General features: G+C 51.7%; 1 protein-coding gene across 2 annotated transcripts in view; it reads right to left on the reverse strand.

Moving 5' to 3' along the window:
- Positions 1-17,190, reverse strand: part of MCM3AP (minichromosome maintenance complex component 3 associated protein) — a 48,061-nt gene that overhangs the window by 20,495 nt on the left and 10,376 nt on the right. For both annotated transcript variants that reach the window (XR_009185668.2, XM_058296379.1), the window contains exons 6-13: positions 13,256-13,446; positions 11,892-12,031; positions 5,551-5,745; positions 4,636-4,904; positions 3,620-3,782; positions 2,556-2,716; positions 1,651-1,886; positions 384-583 (exon numbers count right to left, since the gene is read on the reverse strand). Coding sequence is in view for 1 of the 2 variants with exons in the window: in XM_058296379.1 (XP_058152362.1) it covers positions 384-583; positions 1,651-1,886; positions 2,556-2,716; positions 3,620-3,782; positions 4,636-4,904; positions 5,551-5,745; positions 11,892-12,031; positions 13,256-13,446 (1,555 nt within the window). In the remaining variant the exon portion in view is untranslated. The remainder of the gene's footprint in view (positions 1-383; positions 584-1,650; positions 1,887-2,555; positions 2,717-3,619; positions 3,783-4,635; positions 4,905-5,550; positions 5,746-11,891; positions 12,032-13,255; positions 13,447-17,190) is intronic.

Raw genomic sequence — 17,190 nt, forward strand, 5'->3', positions numbered from 1 at the left:
CAGGTGCACGGAGCCTGGCGGGGGAAGCATCCACGCAGGGCAGCTTCACCTCTGACACCAAGGGCCGGACCTGCCGAGACCCTTCTGGTCACTGGCCAGCACTCAGAGCACAGTGACCTTTCACAGGGCAACCTCAATCGCTGCTCTTGGAGTCACCTGTCTGCAAGGAGGGGGCACTGAGCCACGTGCGCTGGCCACACGTGGCCTGGCCGAGGCGCCACGGTCCTCCAGGTAAGACAGCAGACCCCCGAGCTAGACGACCTCAACAGCCTCGACTCACGAGTCCCCAATAGTCAGCACGGCAGCGCCAGGCGGGATGGGGCCCCGCAGGCGCCGCGGGGGCCATGCCCTCGGGCCTCAGCCGGGACCCACAGGCTCCTCACCGCGTCCGAGTACACTGGCACGGGCTTTGGCGCGAGGAGCTCAGGCTGTACCGGGGACTGGAAGAAGCCGGTCGCCGCAGGTGTGGCCGAGGAGGACAAGTGAGGCGCTGGCAGGGGCACGGGGGCGGAGGGCAGCGGTGGAAGGAGCAGGGGTGGGGGCGCGCCTGGGTCGGCGCTGCCCTCCTCGCTCCTGCCAGCCCCTGAAAAGAAACCGGTGATGAGATTACTTTAGAGCAAAAATGTTTTCCTTAATAAACCTTGCATATTGCTTAATCAGAATCACAAAACTAGCTAAAAGGCAGGCAGTCTTGATGGCATGGCATTAATCTTCTGAGACTCCCGGTCGCTGTGAAAACACGGGCCTCGGTCATAAAACACCTGAATTTGAATCCTAGCATTTGCACCTTGTGGTTGTCACTGCCCATGAAGCGAGCATTAGCCCAGCCTCCTACTATTTCAAAGTAGCAACACGAGGCATCTGCAGGCACTGTGCAAGGTGCAAAGCCTGTGCCCTCTCTGTCCTGGTAGAGATGAAACTGCCCGCTCCAGGTCTCATTCTGCTGGGTATGGGTATGACGGGCAACACTGGTTGCCTCCTCAGCTTCCAAACGCTGTTGTCTAATTTTTGCATTTTGGGATTTTGGTGGGAGGGACTGACCAGCCCCACCACCTAGCCCCATAACTGGCCTAAGCCAATAAGGACACCCCAGCCGCGCTTCCACAGTGACCGCACTGGAGACAGACGTTTCACCAGGTGGGTTCAGACGCTGGACGAGAGGCCGTCACACTCAGAAAACAACAAGGAAGAAGGTGGCCTCGTGCCTCTGGACCATCTTAAGGTCACGAGAGGAGGCAGTTGGACACTTCGGAAAGTAAACAGGCTATATGGAAAAAAACCCGTGTCTTTGCATTCTCTTGAGCGATACTTCATTAAACGTTAACAGAAGACCCATTAGGAAAAAAATGGAGTACACGGGTAGCATGGGCGCAGCGCGGGCAGCCCCCCACGGCCAACAGAGGACCTGAGCACAGGCCCGCCTGCGGCCACGGCCCAAGGGAGGGTCACCGCCGGGCAGAGACGGGAGAAACCCCCCAGCACGCGGCCTCCCTGGCCCCCCGGGCGCTCCCCCAGCACGCGGCCTCCCTGGCCCCCTGGGCGCTCCCCCCCAGCACGCGGCCTCCCTGGCCCCCCCCGGCGCTCCCCCCCAGCACGCGGCCTCCCTGGCCCCCGAGGGGCTTCCCAGAGGGAAGCAGAGCTGACCCTCACCTGCGTCCACGCCGGGCCTCTGCGGACCGGCGGGCTCCGTGGCCAGGCTCTCCCCGATGTACTTGTTCTGTGAGTTGAAGCTGCACACAGGGGTGTGGCGCAGCACGGGCGGCAAAGGCCCCCCGTTCACGATCTCACCAACGGACACGGTCAGCTTCTTGGTGATGAGCCCCGACTTCCTGGCCTTGGACAGTCCCTCTGGCTCCAGGAACGCTGACCGGTTTAACTCGACACAGCTACCCAAACCAAAAGCAGAGTGTGCTGCCCGGGCAGGAGCGATCCGCCCGGGACCCCCGCGGCGCTCGCAGGAGCCAGGTGTGAAGCATGGAACCTCCTGCTTGAGGTCAGAGGACAAAGTGGGGCCCTGTCCAGCCCCAGAGTGACCTCGACAGGTCCCAGCACCACGCGGCGCTGCCGACGCCGCCCACTCCTGCCTCGTTCCAGGAGGTGCCGCGCTTCCAAGCAGACGGCATTCCTGCTCATGTGGGGGGCGCGGCGGGTTGTAGTCAGTGTGGAGGGGCCAGCGGCAAGGGCCCTTCTGGCCGCAGAGGGTGGGAGAAACCCGCCATGGATGCAAAGGGCCGGGTATGGCCGTGCCACTTTTGGGAGGGAGACTGTCTAAGACTGAGTCCCAAGCAGGAGAAAAGGCCTGGGTGGGCCCACGTGCCTCTTGTGGCACAGACGGGCGCGGCACCACGGGCCCCCTCCAAGGGTGTCCTCACTTCTGGGTTCTCTGGTGACCCATGAGCAGGTTGGAGCACCAGCCACGCTGGCCCTCGCCGTGCCTGCCTCCCTCAGAGCGGCACAGGGACCGGCGTCTCCACCCCGGCTGCCCTGCCCTCACTAGCACCAACAGGAGCGGAAAGGAAAGCAGGTGCGTGTCGCCCGCAGGCCCCCCGGCTTACCCATCAGACACCGTCAGACCGTGGAAGCTGACGAACTCCGCGGCCTCCTCCACATCCCGGAAGAGGAGCATGCGCGCGAGGCCGTCCAGGGGGAAGACGGTGCACCGCTGCGTGCTCACCGTGTAGGCCACGTTGAGCGCGCGGAGGGCGTCTTTGCGGATCTGCAAAGAGGGCACGGTCCAGCTGTAGATGCTCCAGCAGTGACCACAGCAACGCCCGGCTGGGGACATGGGCAGCCCCTGGGCCAGCCGGGACTCAGACAAGCCCCTGTGGAGAGCCCTCAAAATCACCAGGCCGTGCTCAGTGGCTGGTGGCCAGAACGGTCGACAGGCACTCGCTCACACACAGAAACCGTAGGCCACAGGCGTTTTATTTATAACAAAGACGGACAGTCCATCGAGAAGGCCTGGGAAGGAAACGTCGCGCCTCTGCTCAGCCAACAAGTGCCAACACATCGGGCAGCCCAGGCCCACGGCAGCAGCACAGCCCACACCCCACACGCCGAGGACTTCTGGGGGTGCTAGCCGCCCTTGCCATGCACCTCTCAACCACGTCAGGGCCTGGTTGAGCAGATCAGACAGAGCAGATCCAAGCGAGGGACTGCAGAGCCGTCTCCAGAGCTCACGCTCCGCCTGACCTCAAGGGAGAGACGAAGCTGCCCCCGCCTCTGTAACCGCACTGTGAGGCAGGACACACAGCCAAGAGCGCAACTTAGAAACCTACAAAGGGAATTCAGCGTCATCAGGCTCAACGCAAAACTGAGATGAGCAATGCTAAGACCCTCAAAGCTAGGGATTTTGTGTTTGGGATACAGGATTTTCTACTTGCTGATTTCTTCGTTTTCATGCAAGATAAAGGTACTGAGCAAATTCGATCACTCAAGAGAATTCAGTTCTCTGAACCTCAAGGACAGCTTTCGCTGCACTGCCTCCTGCTCGGTGACAGCAGGGTCAGCACGCCTGAAACGAGGGCAGCAGTCGCCCCTCAAGGGCTGCCCCGAGGATCGCTGCTGAGAAGCGCCCAGCAGGGGCCACGAGCTCTGCAAGTGCCCCTGCGTGACCCACCTGGTTAAAGTAGCAGTGCAGGAGACAAGCGTTCAGGTACGAAGCTGACCGGACAAGTTTGAAAAATCGCACAAAATTATTACTGTTCAACGCGGCAAAAGCCTGAACAGCAAACTTGACCTCGGAGGAATTCCTAACGGCCGGGTGAAACTGCTGTACTTCTCTGTTAATTAAAGAAATTAGAAAATTAAAAGGGCTTAGAATGTTGACTGGTTTGCAATTACACAAAATTTATATGAAAACATAACTTCTTACAAACTAGACTTCAATCATATAGAGGCGGCTCTAATGGGGAAATGTGCTGTCAGGGTCTCTCGACTGCCTTCACAGCTGTTACGCTGGGACTGGACTGGTAGAAAGAAGGATTTCTTTAAAAAGGTGATGCATATAGTAAACATTCAAGCAGCAATTTGGGAATCAATTATCAAGGACTGACTATTTCTTAAGCCAACTGTCTATGAAGGCAAAGGTTAAGGAACTTGGAATTTTAACTTTCTTTGTTCAGCTGTGTTTAGGAATAAACTCTGACTTGACTCCTAGTAAGTCCAGCCGCTTACCAAGGGCACAGAAGAACCCAAAAGCTCTCCATCTGCATTTCTCACATCAACGTCTACTTGCTTATCAGGTCAGGGTTTAAGACACATCCGCTTTTTATTTCCAACCCTTGACATAACCTTTTCATGAACTGCTTTTCTTCTCCCACGATGTGGATCTTTGACAGGACCACCTGCACAACAGCCAACCCCTGGAAATGCCAACACGCGCCACTGCGCAGGCCCAGCCTGGCTCACTGCCCAGCGCTATGGGGAGACTGCGCCTCGTTTCCTCACTGACAATGCAAAACTCCTTGGAAACGAGCATTCTGGAGCAGCGCGCCCCTGCCCTCTGCCCAGCAGCCCGGCCTCGACTCCACGCCCCACGCAACGCTCCAGGGAACGTCGCTTGTCCACACACCGCCTCCAAGGGCAGGCTGGCGCTCAGGGCGGCCACCGAGGCAGCTCCCGCGCGGGACGCACCTGAGGATGTCCCCCTTGTTGAGGCTGAGCAGGACGTTGTAGCCCTGGAACTCGGCCTCGCTGGTGCAGAGCTCGCCCCTGCTCCGCAGGTCCTGGTACATCTCCTTGAGGCTCTGCAGGCACTTCGTCATGTTCTCGTTGTTGATCTTGGCGTCGAAGGAGGACATGGGCTCCTCGCACATGGAGTGGGCACAGTGGATGTGGAAGCGCGTGCACTTCTCAATCAGGGACACCGTCAGCGGGTCACAGAGGTGCTGCTGCGTGATGTCCTGGCCGCGAGCGAGGGGCGAGCACAAGACACGTGCAAAGGGACATGTGCACATGCCTAGTGCACACACTTCGCACACTCACGTACACACATCTGACACACACCTCATACACGTGTGTGCACCTCGTACTCACGCACCTCATACCTTATACACACCTCATACACTTGTGCACACACACCTCGTACAGTTACACGTGTACACACTGTATCCATGCACCTCATACACACCTCGTACATGTGTACACACTTTGCACACATACACACCTCATACACACAACTCACACATACACAGCTGATGCACATGCTCACTTCTACCTGTGACACACCTTGTACACAGGTACACCCCAGTACAGAGGCGCACACCTTGTGCGTACACACGCATTTCACACACACTTAACTTGGACACCTACGCGCACCTCACACACACGCGTGTGCCCAGACATGGGGAGAACTACTCAGAGAAGACTCTTTCCTAATCCCTCTCGCTTCCACTGGAAACCAGGCCCACAAGCACTTCTCGGCAGCACTGTCACGACTAAGGAAAGGACTCTTGCTCCAGGTGAGACAAGCTGGGCAAGCGGAGGGACAGGGCTGATCGCGACTGGGGCCAGGCGCCCCAGCGCCTCCTGACGGGAGGGGGCCGATACCTTCCGGATGCCCCGCGTCCGGTTCCACACGAAGTCGTACCAGTCCCGCGGGCTGCCCTCCTGGTCCATGATCCGGGCCACCAGGTAGTCCATGGTCCTGTGCAGCACCGCCAGGGGCCGCAGCTCGTGCGGCAGGGGCTCCTCCTGGTCGGCCGAGGACCGGCTGTACTCCTTCACGGCCGCCGCGTGGTCCACCTGTGGGGAAGGGGGTAGCATGTGGCACGTGCAGCCGGGGCCAGCGTGTGCCGCCTCTCCCCGTGGTGAGGCCCATGCGGGCTCAGCACGCTGATTCCTAGGGGAGCCTCGCCCACCCGCGCCCTGCACACCAGACATCCCGGCCCCACACGACCATGCTGTACCACGAGCTTGTCAGGAGCTGACCACGCGTGGGACACAGAGGCCAGCAGGACAGAGCAACAGCCAAGTAGCGCTATGGCTTCAAAGGGGGTTTTTAAGTTATCCATTCCATTTAAGTGGGTACTTTTAAATCTCTGGATGGAAAAAGACATCTCTTAGAAGGGGAAAAATCATATATAACACACAAAAGTTTATAACTTGAGGATATATTCCAAAATTGTAAAACCTCCGTTTGAAAGTGGTGAAGGGAAGCAGATGTGGCTCAACTGATAGAGCGTCTGCCTACCACATGGGAGGTCCAGGGTTCAAACCCAGGGCCTCCTGACCCATGTGGAGCTGGCCCACGCGCAGTGCTGATGCACGTAAGGAGTGCCGTGCCACGCAGGGGTGTCCCCCGCACAGGGGAGCCCCGTGCACAAGGAGTGCGCCCCACAAGAAAAGCCACCCCACGTGAAAAGCACAGCCCACCCAGGAATGGAGCTGCACACATGGAGAGCTAACGCAACAAGATGACGCAACAAAAAAGCAACACAGATTCCTGTGCCACCTGACCAGAATGCAAGCATACACAGAAGAGCACACAACGAATGGACACAGAGAGCAGACAATGGGGAGGAGGGGGAGGGAGAGAAATAAAATAAAGTATTTGAAAAAAATCAATAAATGAAAATGAAAGTGGTGAAGTTCAAATAAGTGAATTGAGAAAAATAACTGGCAAATATGAGAAGGAATGAAGATGACAGGCATTGGGGAAGGCAGAGCAGGAAGCTCTAGGAATCAGTCCCCCCCCCACCGCGGCCTGGTAGGGGCTGTCTGAATCCACCTATTTTGGAACTGGGGGTCTGGCGGACACCGAGTAGCACCGGAAGACCTGGAAGAGGGCACGCGTACTGCGGCGCGCAGCCCCCAGCGGCTCCCATCCTCCGGCCACGGCTGCAGGTGGGCAGCAGAGGGGCTGCAGCCTCGGCTCTGGTACAGCTCACTGGTGTCAGGTTGGGAGAAAAGAACCAAGCCCTCCCCAGCCGCAGGGGCGTGGTCTTGTCACCACACCACCACTGACTCCTGACCCCCGGGGAGTCAGCATGGCCGGCGGCCACCGTGCCAGCCCACTCGGCAGCAGCAGAGGGACCGCAAACAGACTGTACCTCCCTTTCCTTCATTCTCTTTTTTGGTTTCTTTTTTCTCTTGTTTTTTCTTCTTCCTTTCCACATATGGGATCAAAAATAGTGTGGATGAGTCAAAAACTGACAGCTATAGCCCTCCACAAGAACTGCAATTCTAGATGAAATAGAAAATTAGATTTCCAGAGTTATAACATGTAGCAGTTTGATATGGTCATAATTCCAAAAATAGATATTGGATTATGTTTGTAATCTGGTCTGTACCTAGGCATGATTAAGCTATGATTAGGGCTTTGATAGGGCCACGTCATTAGGGCACTGAGTCCCCATCCCTTGGTGGGGGGAACTCACAGATAAAAGGCATGGCAAAGGACAGAGTTGAGGGTTTCTGATGTTGGAGTTTGATGCTGCAGCCTTAAGCTGGAGCCCTAGGAATAAGCTCACAGCGGAAAGAGAAGCAGCCCCGGGAAGAGAGGAACCCTGAGCCCAGAGAGAAGCCAGCCCCAGGAAGAGAGGAACCCTGAGCCCAGAGAGAAGCCAGCCCCAGGAAGAGAGGAACCCTGAGCCCAGAGAGAAGCCAGTCCCAGGAAGAGAGGAACCCTGAGCCCAGAGAGAAGCCAGCCCCAGGAAGAGAGGAACCCTGAGCCCAGAGAGAAGCCAGCCCCAGGAAGAGAGGAACCCTGAGCCCAGAGAGAAGCCAGCCCCAGGAAGAGAGGAACCCTGAGCCCAGAGAGAAGCCAGTCCCAGGAAGAGAGGAACCCTGAGCCCAGAGAGAAGCCAGCCCCAGGAAGAGAGGAACCCTGAGCCCAGAGAGAAGCCAGCCCCAGGAAGAGAGGAACCCTGAGCCCAGGAAGAAGCAAGCCCTTGGGAAAAAGGAACCCTGAACCCAGAGAGAAGCAAGACCCTGGAAGGGAGGAGCCCAGGAAGCCCGAACCCTTGAAAAAGTCGGCAGCCATCTTGCTCCGGCACATGGAAATAGACTTTGGCAAGGGAAGTAACTTATGCCTTATGGCCTGGTATCTGTAAGCTCCTACCCCAGATAAACACCCTTTATAAAAACCAACCAATTTCCAGTATTTTGCATCAGCACCCCTTTGGCTAAAACACAACATAATACTAATATTGTCCATATCACAACAAAAAATTACAAAGCACACAAAAACAGGAAAGTATGGCTCATTCTCAGGAAAATTAATGTACCAAAAACCATTCCTGAGGAAGCTATTAATCAAAGACATTAACCACCTTCCATAAACGTGCTGAACGTGTTAAAGGAAATTAAGGACAAAAAGTTAAATGAAACAAGGAAGGAGTGGATGTGGCTCAAGCAGTTGAGCACCTGCCTCCCACAAGGGAGGTCCCAGGTTCAGTTTCTGGTGCCTCCTGAAAAAAACAAAAACAAAACAAGCAAAACAAAGTATAAAACCAACTCAGGGAAGCTGATGTGGCTCAGTGGTGGGGCACCAGCTTCTCAAACACAAGGTCCTGGGTTTAATCTCAGGCCCCCAGTAACTGAAATAAGAAAAGGGAAAAAAAAAGAAACAAGGAAAACATTGTCTGGAAGGAAAAAAAATTATGAAAAGGAAACAAATTCTGCAGCTGAAAAGTACAATGATTGAAATGAAAAACTCTCTAGAGGTATTGAACAGTAGATCTGAGTAGACAGAAGAAAGGATCAACAAACTTGAAGATGAAAATCGAAATTATTCAGTATGAAGCAAAAAGAATGCAGAAAAATGGGTAGAGCCACAGGAACCTGTGGGGCATCAAGTGTACCAACATATGTGGCATAAGTCCCAGAATGAAGAGAGAAAAATGGGTAGAAAAAGTATTCAATACTGGCCCAGAACTTACCAAATCTGATGAAAGACAAGAATAAACATACCTAAGAAATACAAATTCCAAGGAAGAAACTCAAAAGACATAGCCAAGACATATTTCAGTGAAACTGTCTAAATCCAAAAACAAAAAGAGAATTTTGAAAGCACCAAGAAACTTTTCACTTACAAGGTTCTTCAGTAAGACGAACAGCTGATTTCTCATCCAAAACCACTGACCCGAATGCAGAGAGATGACATATTTAATGTCCTTAAGGAAAAACTGTCAACCAACAATGCTATGTCCGGTGAAATTATCCTTCATGAATGAAGGAGAAATAAAGACATTTACAGATAAACAAAACTGGAATTCATTATCAGAAGACATGCCTTACAAGAAGTGCTAACAGGAGTACTTCAGGCTAAAATAAAAGGACAGTAGACAGTAATTCAAAGCCATAAGAAATAAAGAACAGTAGGTAAAAATAACTACATAGGTAAATACAGAGCCCTTTATTTTTATACTTTTGGTTTTTAATTGCTTTTCCCCGCTGCAAGACTTAAAAGGCAAATATTTGAACCAATAATTAAAGTCTATGTTTGTACAAGGTCCAGGTTCAATCCCAGTACCTCCTAAAACAAATAAAAAAACTTGTTAGCCAAGGTGTAGCTCACTGGTTGAGCACCTGCCTTGCATGTATGAGGTCCCAGATTCGATCTTTGGTACCTCTTAAAACAAAACAAAACAAAAAAGCCTCTGTTGATGGGCATACAATGTATATGCAAATAATAAAAAGGGAGGGTTGGAGATATAGGAGAGTAAAGAGTTTTATGTCACTGAAACTAAGTTGGTACTACTCAAACTAGGTTGCTATTAGTTTAAGACACTAACTGTAATCATGAAGATAAACACTGTGACCACCTGAGATTATTTTATGAATCCCAAAAAGAGAAAAGATTATGTTTGCAAACTAATCCATTCTGGTGTGAAACCCTTTGATTATATTGGATCCGGTTGAAGGGCCCTTCATTAAATTACCTGCTAAGATTCGGGCTTTGATTCGACCACATCAGTAAGGTGTAACTCAGTTGAGTCCCCACTCCCTTGGTGGGCCAATATAATCGGACACTCGCTCAAGAAAACAGAGGAGAGAAACCGTGGTCACTGTGACCCTACCACGTGACAGACGAGAGGCTCAAGCAGCGGCAGCCCTGGGGAGAGACGAGCCGTTGGCCTGAGAGTTCACAGCCGACCTTGGGAGGAGAGCGGAGCCGACACAGGAGGCCCTGAGAGACAAGCCCCACCAAGGAGAGGGAGGACCAGAAGCCCAGAGGCCAAGCAGGGCCCTGGCCAGAGGCCAGCAGCCAGCTTCCTTCAGCACGTGGCACCTGACTTTGGTGAGACGGCAACCTTGAGCAGGACTCTTCGAGGTCTTCTAACTGTGAGTTTTAGAAATGTCAAATAAATACCCTTCATAGAAGCCAGCAGATTTCTGGTATTTTGCATCAGCACCCTTTTGGCAGACTAATATAAACATTAGGAAAATAAAAATACAGAGAAAAGGAAAGAAGAGGGGAATCAAAAGGGTGCATTACAAAGTATCTTGAAGACATCACACTGAGAGAACCAGCCACTTTTGAGTACAAACATTGTTTGATTTCTTACATGAAATACTTATAATAAGCAAATTCATAGAGACAGTGAGCAGAGCTGTGGTTACCAGGGCGCGGGGACAGGCAGGGAGTTACTGCTTGATGCATACAAGTGTGTCTGAGATGATGAAAATGTTCTGGAAATAGTGACAAAACAGTGTCAATGTACTTAATGTCATGGAATTGTACACTTAGAAGTGATTAAAATGATTTTTATGTTATATAATTTTAACCATAATTTTTAAAATCGGAGTGAGATGCTTCAGGATTCCATCCTCCCACAGAAGCTTGGAACAACCAGTAAGAACTGGCAGAAAAATATTTCTCAAAGCTCCAGAAAACAGTTGAAGGATTTCTGTAAGTGGGCGAGCACGAAATCAAGACAAAGGCTACTCGAGAGTGGCAGGAGACACGGTGCCCTCACTGGCCCCGCCCTCACCGCTCAGCGGGAGCCACTTGTGCTCCCAGGCGGGTCCCGAGTTCCGGTCACAGAGAGAGCAGAGGGGCCCTGACGCACATACAGGCAGGTGCGTCCGGCTCAGGCCGTCTGTGGCAGCCTGAGGGACTCGCCGTGGACTCGCCGTCCCAGAGCTGGCCCTGCGTGGGGAAGGCGGCTCACAGGCCCTCCTGTAGGAGGCCGGGAGTCCAGTCAAGGGGCTGCCTGTAAAAGCTGTGGCGGGGACAAGAAGTGAAGCATGCAGACAAAAGTAGCACAGACTTAAAAGAGCTACATTGGTATAAACTTGTAGGGAAATAATTAGGGAACATTTTTATTGACACATATTCAAAAACCTCAAGAAAGGACATATCTTGAGATGTAGTAATTTAATTCTTAAAATCTTGTCCATGAAGATAATCTAAAACATAATAAAAGCATGACAACAATTTTCCCAATGTTGTTATTAATAAAATATTATTAATAAAATCAAAAAGCCTATCTAATGATAGCGAAATGGGGAATTTCAATAGTGACATAATCAAGTAATATGCAAACTTTAAAAATTGCTTTTAAAGAGTTTAACCATAACAAGGGTAAATGCATGATATAATTTTAATTGGCAAAGGTGTATACAAAATTGTACCGACAGCATGATTTCGGATGTCCAAAAGGGAAGGAGGGAAGGGGGAGAGAAAGAAATTTTTTTAATTGTTTTTAAATCTAGAAAAAAACTTCTATATTTATTTTAGGGTACTATGTGGTCCAGTCACCTTGAATAAAAAATACTTAGGAACCACCTCACAATTAAAAACAGCTCAACGGGATGTTAGGAGGACAAATCCCCACCGCCCTAAACAAAGCAAGCACCCAACCAAGAATCAATACAGCAGCAGTAATGAGAGGCCTCCCCCGCCAGCTGCACCCACCCCAGGGGGCCTGGGCCAGTGGACGCACCTGGTCTGTTCCGGGGACCACTTCGAATGCACTCAGCTGGCTCCTTGTCTCCCGCATGTACCGCTCCTTCTCGGGACACATGTCTGGGCACGTCCCAACAAAAGCCCTCGCTTTGTCCAGGTCGGTCCTTTTCACCCGAGCTAAACGAGGTCAAGGAGAAAGTCAGCATGTACTGCACTGTTACTAGGAATTGTAACGATAAAAGCAATGAAAAAGAAACAAGCATCACTTGCACAAATTACAAAGGACGAAGGACATGTTTTAAAGTGGAAGTGTCCGCCCATCACAGGCGCATAAAGGGCTTCGGGCCAGCATACCCCAAGGCGCCGAGGCCTCCACGTGAGCCTCCCACAGCCCAGCCCTGCGCTGCAGACCACGGAGAGGGCAGCCGGGCCCCGGCGGACCCCAACCAACCTCGTGGCAGTCAGGGGCAGCACTGTGCCGGGGGGCTGTGCTGGGGGGCTAACCTAGCCAGTGTACGTACGCATGCGCCACAGCAGGGCCTCGTGCGCTGTTGCATCTCCTCTTCTGACAGAGCATGAGCTGCACAGAAGCCGAGCAGAGCCTGCACTGAGGGACACCCCACAGGCAGCGCCTGCAGTTTCCAACCTCGACCGCCACAGACTCGCTGTGTAGGAGGCAGCAGACACACGTGCAGCCTGGCCGCTGGGCAAACCCCTGGAGCAGTGCTGGCTCAAAGGCTGGGCCTTCCTAGGACTGGGGCACCCCACGTTCCCAGAGGCCACGGGCCCTCCAGCCCTTCCCGGGCGCCTCCCCAGTCCACGGTCCCTGCAGTTCAGTCGGCTGGTGGGAAGCGCCACCTCGGGCAGCCCAGGCAGGCAGCTCGCTCCACGCGGGGAGCACAGCCACCATGTGTTTTAGAGCCAAACTGTGAAGCAACCTTTTCTGCAGCCTTGGAGACGCCTTGCCTACTGCTCTAGTAGGCATTGGGCTTTTCCTTGCAAACCTCTAGAATTTCTGTATCTTTCAGGAAGTTAGCTCTTTGGCTGTAACAGGAGTTACAGGTTTCCTTCCCAGTTTGACATTTCTTTTCAAATTTTATTTGTGGCAATTTCATCGAGCAAAAAATTTTTCATTTTTCACATGTATTTTCTGCATGTCTCAAAAATTGTCCTTTACATTGTTTAATTTGGCATGGATTAATGGTTTGTCACTTTGCTTCAAAAATGAAATTAAACTGAAGACCTCTGTGCAGTGTGAGCGTGTCATGCCCTTGCCAAGGAAGACAAGCAAGCCTGAAGACAAGCAAGCCTGAAGACGTGGACCCGGCTCGGGAGAGGGCAGCCCTGCGCAAGGAGTGCAGCGGGGCGCCGCGCCACGGGACACGCAAGGGCTAGCACTACCTTGTCGCATGATTCTGTCCCTCTGGTCAAGCAGGCGGAACTTCTCCTCCGAGGTCTCAGCCACGCAGCCCAGCAGGGTGCTGAGGGAGGACGTGCCCGGCCCAAAGCCCTCCGAGCCCTCCGAGCTCAGGTCAAAGGCGTCTCCTTCGAACTGCAGGCCCTTCAGGGCACTCGGCTTCTTCACTGGAGAGCTATGAGGAAACAGCACGTCAGGGCTCCACCGCGCCTGGTACCCGGGCCGCTGCCAGCGACTCCCCACAGTGTCCAGGGTTTACGCTCCTCGGAAGCTGGGGAGTGCAATCCCTGCCCTAAGACGCCTGGCAGGGGCAGCACTGAGCCAGGGGGCTGGCTGGGGGGCAGGTGCAGCTCAGCGGCAGAGAGCCTCCTGCCCGCGTACGCGGCCCCAGGCTCGATTCTTGGTACTTCCTGAAAACAAAGGTGTTGATTAAACTTGTGATCTTAAAAATAATTCTCAAAGAATTCCTCATTAAAAGAAAAACATGATCCCATTTGAACAGTTAAAATGAATATTTGGCCCGAAAAAATACTTCAACATCAGAAGGAAATATCCTGCTCACATATTTTCATACATAACTTAATTTCGGTATAAAGACAAAGGGGGAGTGGATGTGGCTCTGGCAACTGGGCACTTGCCTCCCACATGGGAGGTCCCAGGTTTCGTCCTCGGTGCCACCCAACAAAGACAAGCAGATGCCACAACCAGCAAGAAGCTGCAGCCAGCAGACGCTGCAACTGCTGCAATGAACAAATGCCGCAGTGAGCAGAAGTTGCAACGAGCAGATGCCTCAATGAGCAGAAGCCACAACCAGTAGGCGCTGCAACCAGCAGACATAGCAACCAGCAGGCAGCAACCTGCTGAACATTTGCCTCCCACACGGGAGGTCTCAGGTTCGGTTCCCGGTGCCTCCTAAGATGAGCAGACAGAAAAGGGAGCCATCTTGGGGTGGGAGGCGGGAGGGATTAAAAAAAAAGACAAACTAAAAAGAATGAACCATTCTCTATCAGATTCCCCATTTCCTAGCTGGCTTTCAACATTCTGTGAGCTTGAGTGTCGAAGACGTCAGAAGATTGGATGACTGAGAAAAAAACAGCAAATAAGCAACTTAACTGCTATATGCAAAATGAGAAAAACAAAAAAAGACATAAAAATGGGTTAAAGAAGAGACCAAAGCAAACCCTATGGGGAAAGGGAGACAAGGACAGCAGGTCACCGTCTGCAGCAGCTCCCACATGCTGGCCTGGCCCGAAGCCTGTGCACGCCCCTGCCCAGGCGACGTAGCCGAGAGAGCGTGGGCATCTCTGCCATAAGCTGGACACACACAAAACCACATGGAAGAATCTGCTGGAAGTAGCTACTACAGCCAACTGAAGTTTCTAGGGAAACAGCTGCTCTCAATACTTTTATATTCCACTTGGACTGGCGACCAGCACGAGCCAAGGCTGCACACCTTCGCATAGGTGGGGAGCCCTCGGGCAGCACGTCCAGCCCCGGGCAGGCACTCTAGCGTGGCGCAGCAAGAGGGGAACAACGCACAGGAGACAGCTCAGTGAGAAAGGACAGGCCAGCCACAGGCTTTTTGTGACCAGATTCTCCCTGAGAAAAGGCTTAGATGGAAAAAAAGAAAAGCAGAGCATCAAATGGGGTCTTCTCAGAAATGCAGGGATGAGAAAAACACATCCTGGCCACAAAACACACCTTAACAAATTTAAAACAACTGAAAGCATACAGAATATGCTCTCAAACTACAACGGAATTAAACTAGAAACCCACGTCAGAAAGACAGTTGGAAAATTCCAAAATATTTGAAAATTAAACAACACACTTCCAACATGAGTCAAAAAAAGACGAGTCAAGAGAAATTTAAAAATATTTTTAAATAAATGAAAATATAACAACAAAATTTGTAGGATGGAACAAAAGCAGTGTTTAGAAGGAAATTCATAGCATTAAAAGATCTAAACTCAATAATCTAAGCTCCCACATTAAGAAACTAGAAAAAGGAGAGCAAATTAAATCCAAAGAAAGCAGCAGAAGATTCAAGTATGCCTCTAGGCCCAGAAGAAGGGTGAAAGGATCAGGGCAGAATGCCTACCGATGATTTCTGTGGCTGGATTTCTTTAAAAAGCAAAAGAAAAGAAACAACAAAAATTAGAGTGGAAACTAAAGGAATAGGAAAATACAGAAAATCCAAGAAAACAAAAACTAATTCTTTCCAGAGAGCAATCGCAATGACAAACCTTTAACCAAGCCAACCAAGGAAAAGAAGAAAAAGAAAAATTACTAGCATCAAAATTGAAAGAGGGGTCCCCACCCGAAGTAAGACGCCCGAATGAGACGCTGCAGGGCTCCATCCCACCGCAAAAGCTTTGAACAAGCAAGGACAGGCAGAAACATCGTTCTCGGGTCTCCAGAAAACAGCTAAAAGACTGCAGCAACCAGGCTAAAGCGTTGTATCGAGAAAAAAGCTACTGAAAAGCAGCTGAATCCCGGGGCGCCCTGGCTGGCCCGCCCTGACCCCTCTCCAGCTAAGAGCAGATTGGACCACACATCCACTGCGGACCCCTGGTTCCAGTTCCAGAGGGAGGAGAGCAACCGCCTTGCACATGCTGGGAAAACGAGCCCAGCCCAGCCTGTGGGGCAGCCTGAGGGACTCGCTGCCCCAGAACTTGCCCTGTGTAGAGAGGCAGTTTCCAAACTTTCCCGCAGAATGATGCAGGAGCGCAGTCGAGGGACGGATGGGCAGACGACACGCAGTGCAGTGCCAGGGACTACAAGGGAACTTTCCTAGGGAAGCGGACATCATGTCCTTAGGAACGGGGCACTCCTGGGCCACACGAACATGCCCAAGTCAAGATGCACGCACAGAAAGGACCAAAGACTCCTAAACTTTGGCCTGGAGCGAATGTCTAAGCTCACGGTATGGACAAGTCCTGAAGAAGAGCACTCAAATAGGTTAATCAGCAAGAACTGCGAAAGAGATTTTCTTTTTTCCTTATTTTTTCTTTTTATTAGCTCCTGGAATTCAAGGAAAGTTCTGTCATAACACTAGCTGGATACAAGCTTAAGGAACAGATGCCTCAGAGTCTAAATTCCAATATCAGATTAAAATATCAAAATGTCCATGTTTCAGAAAAAGGCTACAAAGCACACGAAGGAACAGGAAGTGATGGCCCAGGCAAATAAGATAATTAAAGTTATCAGACACCATTAATGAAGACGACCAGACCTGGGACAAACCAGACAAAGACCAGTTCAATCCCTGGTACCTCCTTAAAAAAAAGAAAAGACCCTAAATATGTTCAAGAAGTTAAAGAAAAACAACACAGACAAAGAACTAAAGGAAAATGACAAATGAACACAAAGAGACTAGAGAGAAGGAAATAATGAAAAAGAACCAGAGGGAAGTGGACTTGGCCCAATGGAGAGGGCGTCCGCCTACCACATGGGAGGTCCGCAGTTCAAACCCTGGGCCTCCTTGACCCGTGTGGAGCTGGCCCACGTGCAGTGCTGATGCGCGCAAGGAGTGCCCTGCCACGCAGGGGTGTCCCCTGCGTAGGGGAGCCCCACGCACAAGGAGCACGCCCTGTAAGGAGAGCCGCCCAGCATGAAAGTGCAGCCTGCCCAAGAATGGCACCACGCACACGGAGAGCTGACACAAGATGACGCAACAAAAAGAAACATAGTTTCCCTGTGCCACTGATAAGAATAGAAGTGGTCACAGAAGAACACACAGCGAGTGGACACAGAGAGCAGACAACAGGGGCGGCGGGGGGGGGAGGAGAGAAATAAATAAAAAATAAATCTTTGAAAAAAAAGAACCAGAGCTGAAGAGCACAAAATTAAAAATTTCCTGGCAGAACAAAGAAACAGAGAACTTGAAAATAAGACAATGCAAATCATCCAGTCTGAGGAG

Source organism: Dasypus novemcinctus, chromosome 4, assembly GCF_030445035.2.
Source record: "Dasypus novemcinctus isolate mDasNov1 chromosome 4, mDasNov1.1.hap2, whole genome shotgun sequence".
NCBI classification, from domain to species: Eukaryota; Metazoa; Chordata; class Mammalia; order Cingulata; family Dasypodidae; genus Dasypus; species Dasypus novemcinctus.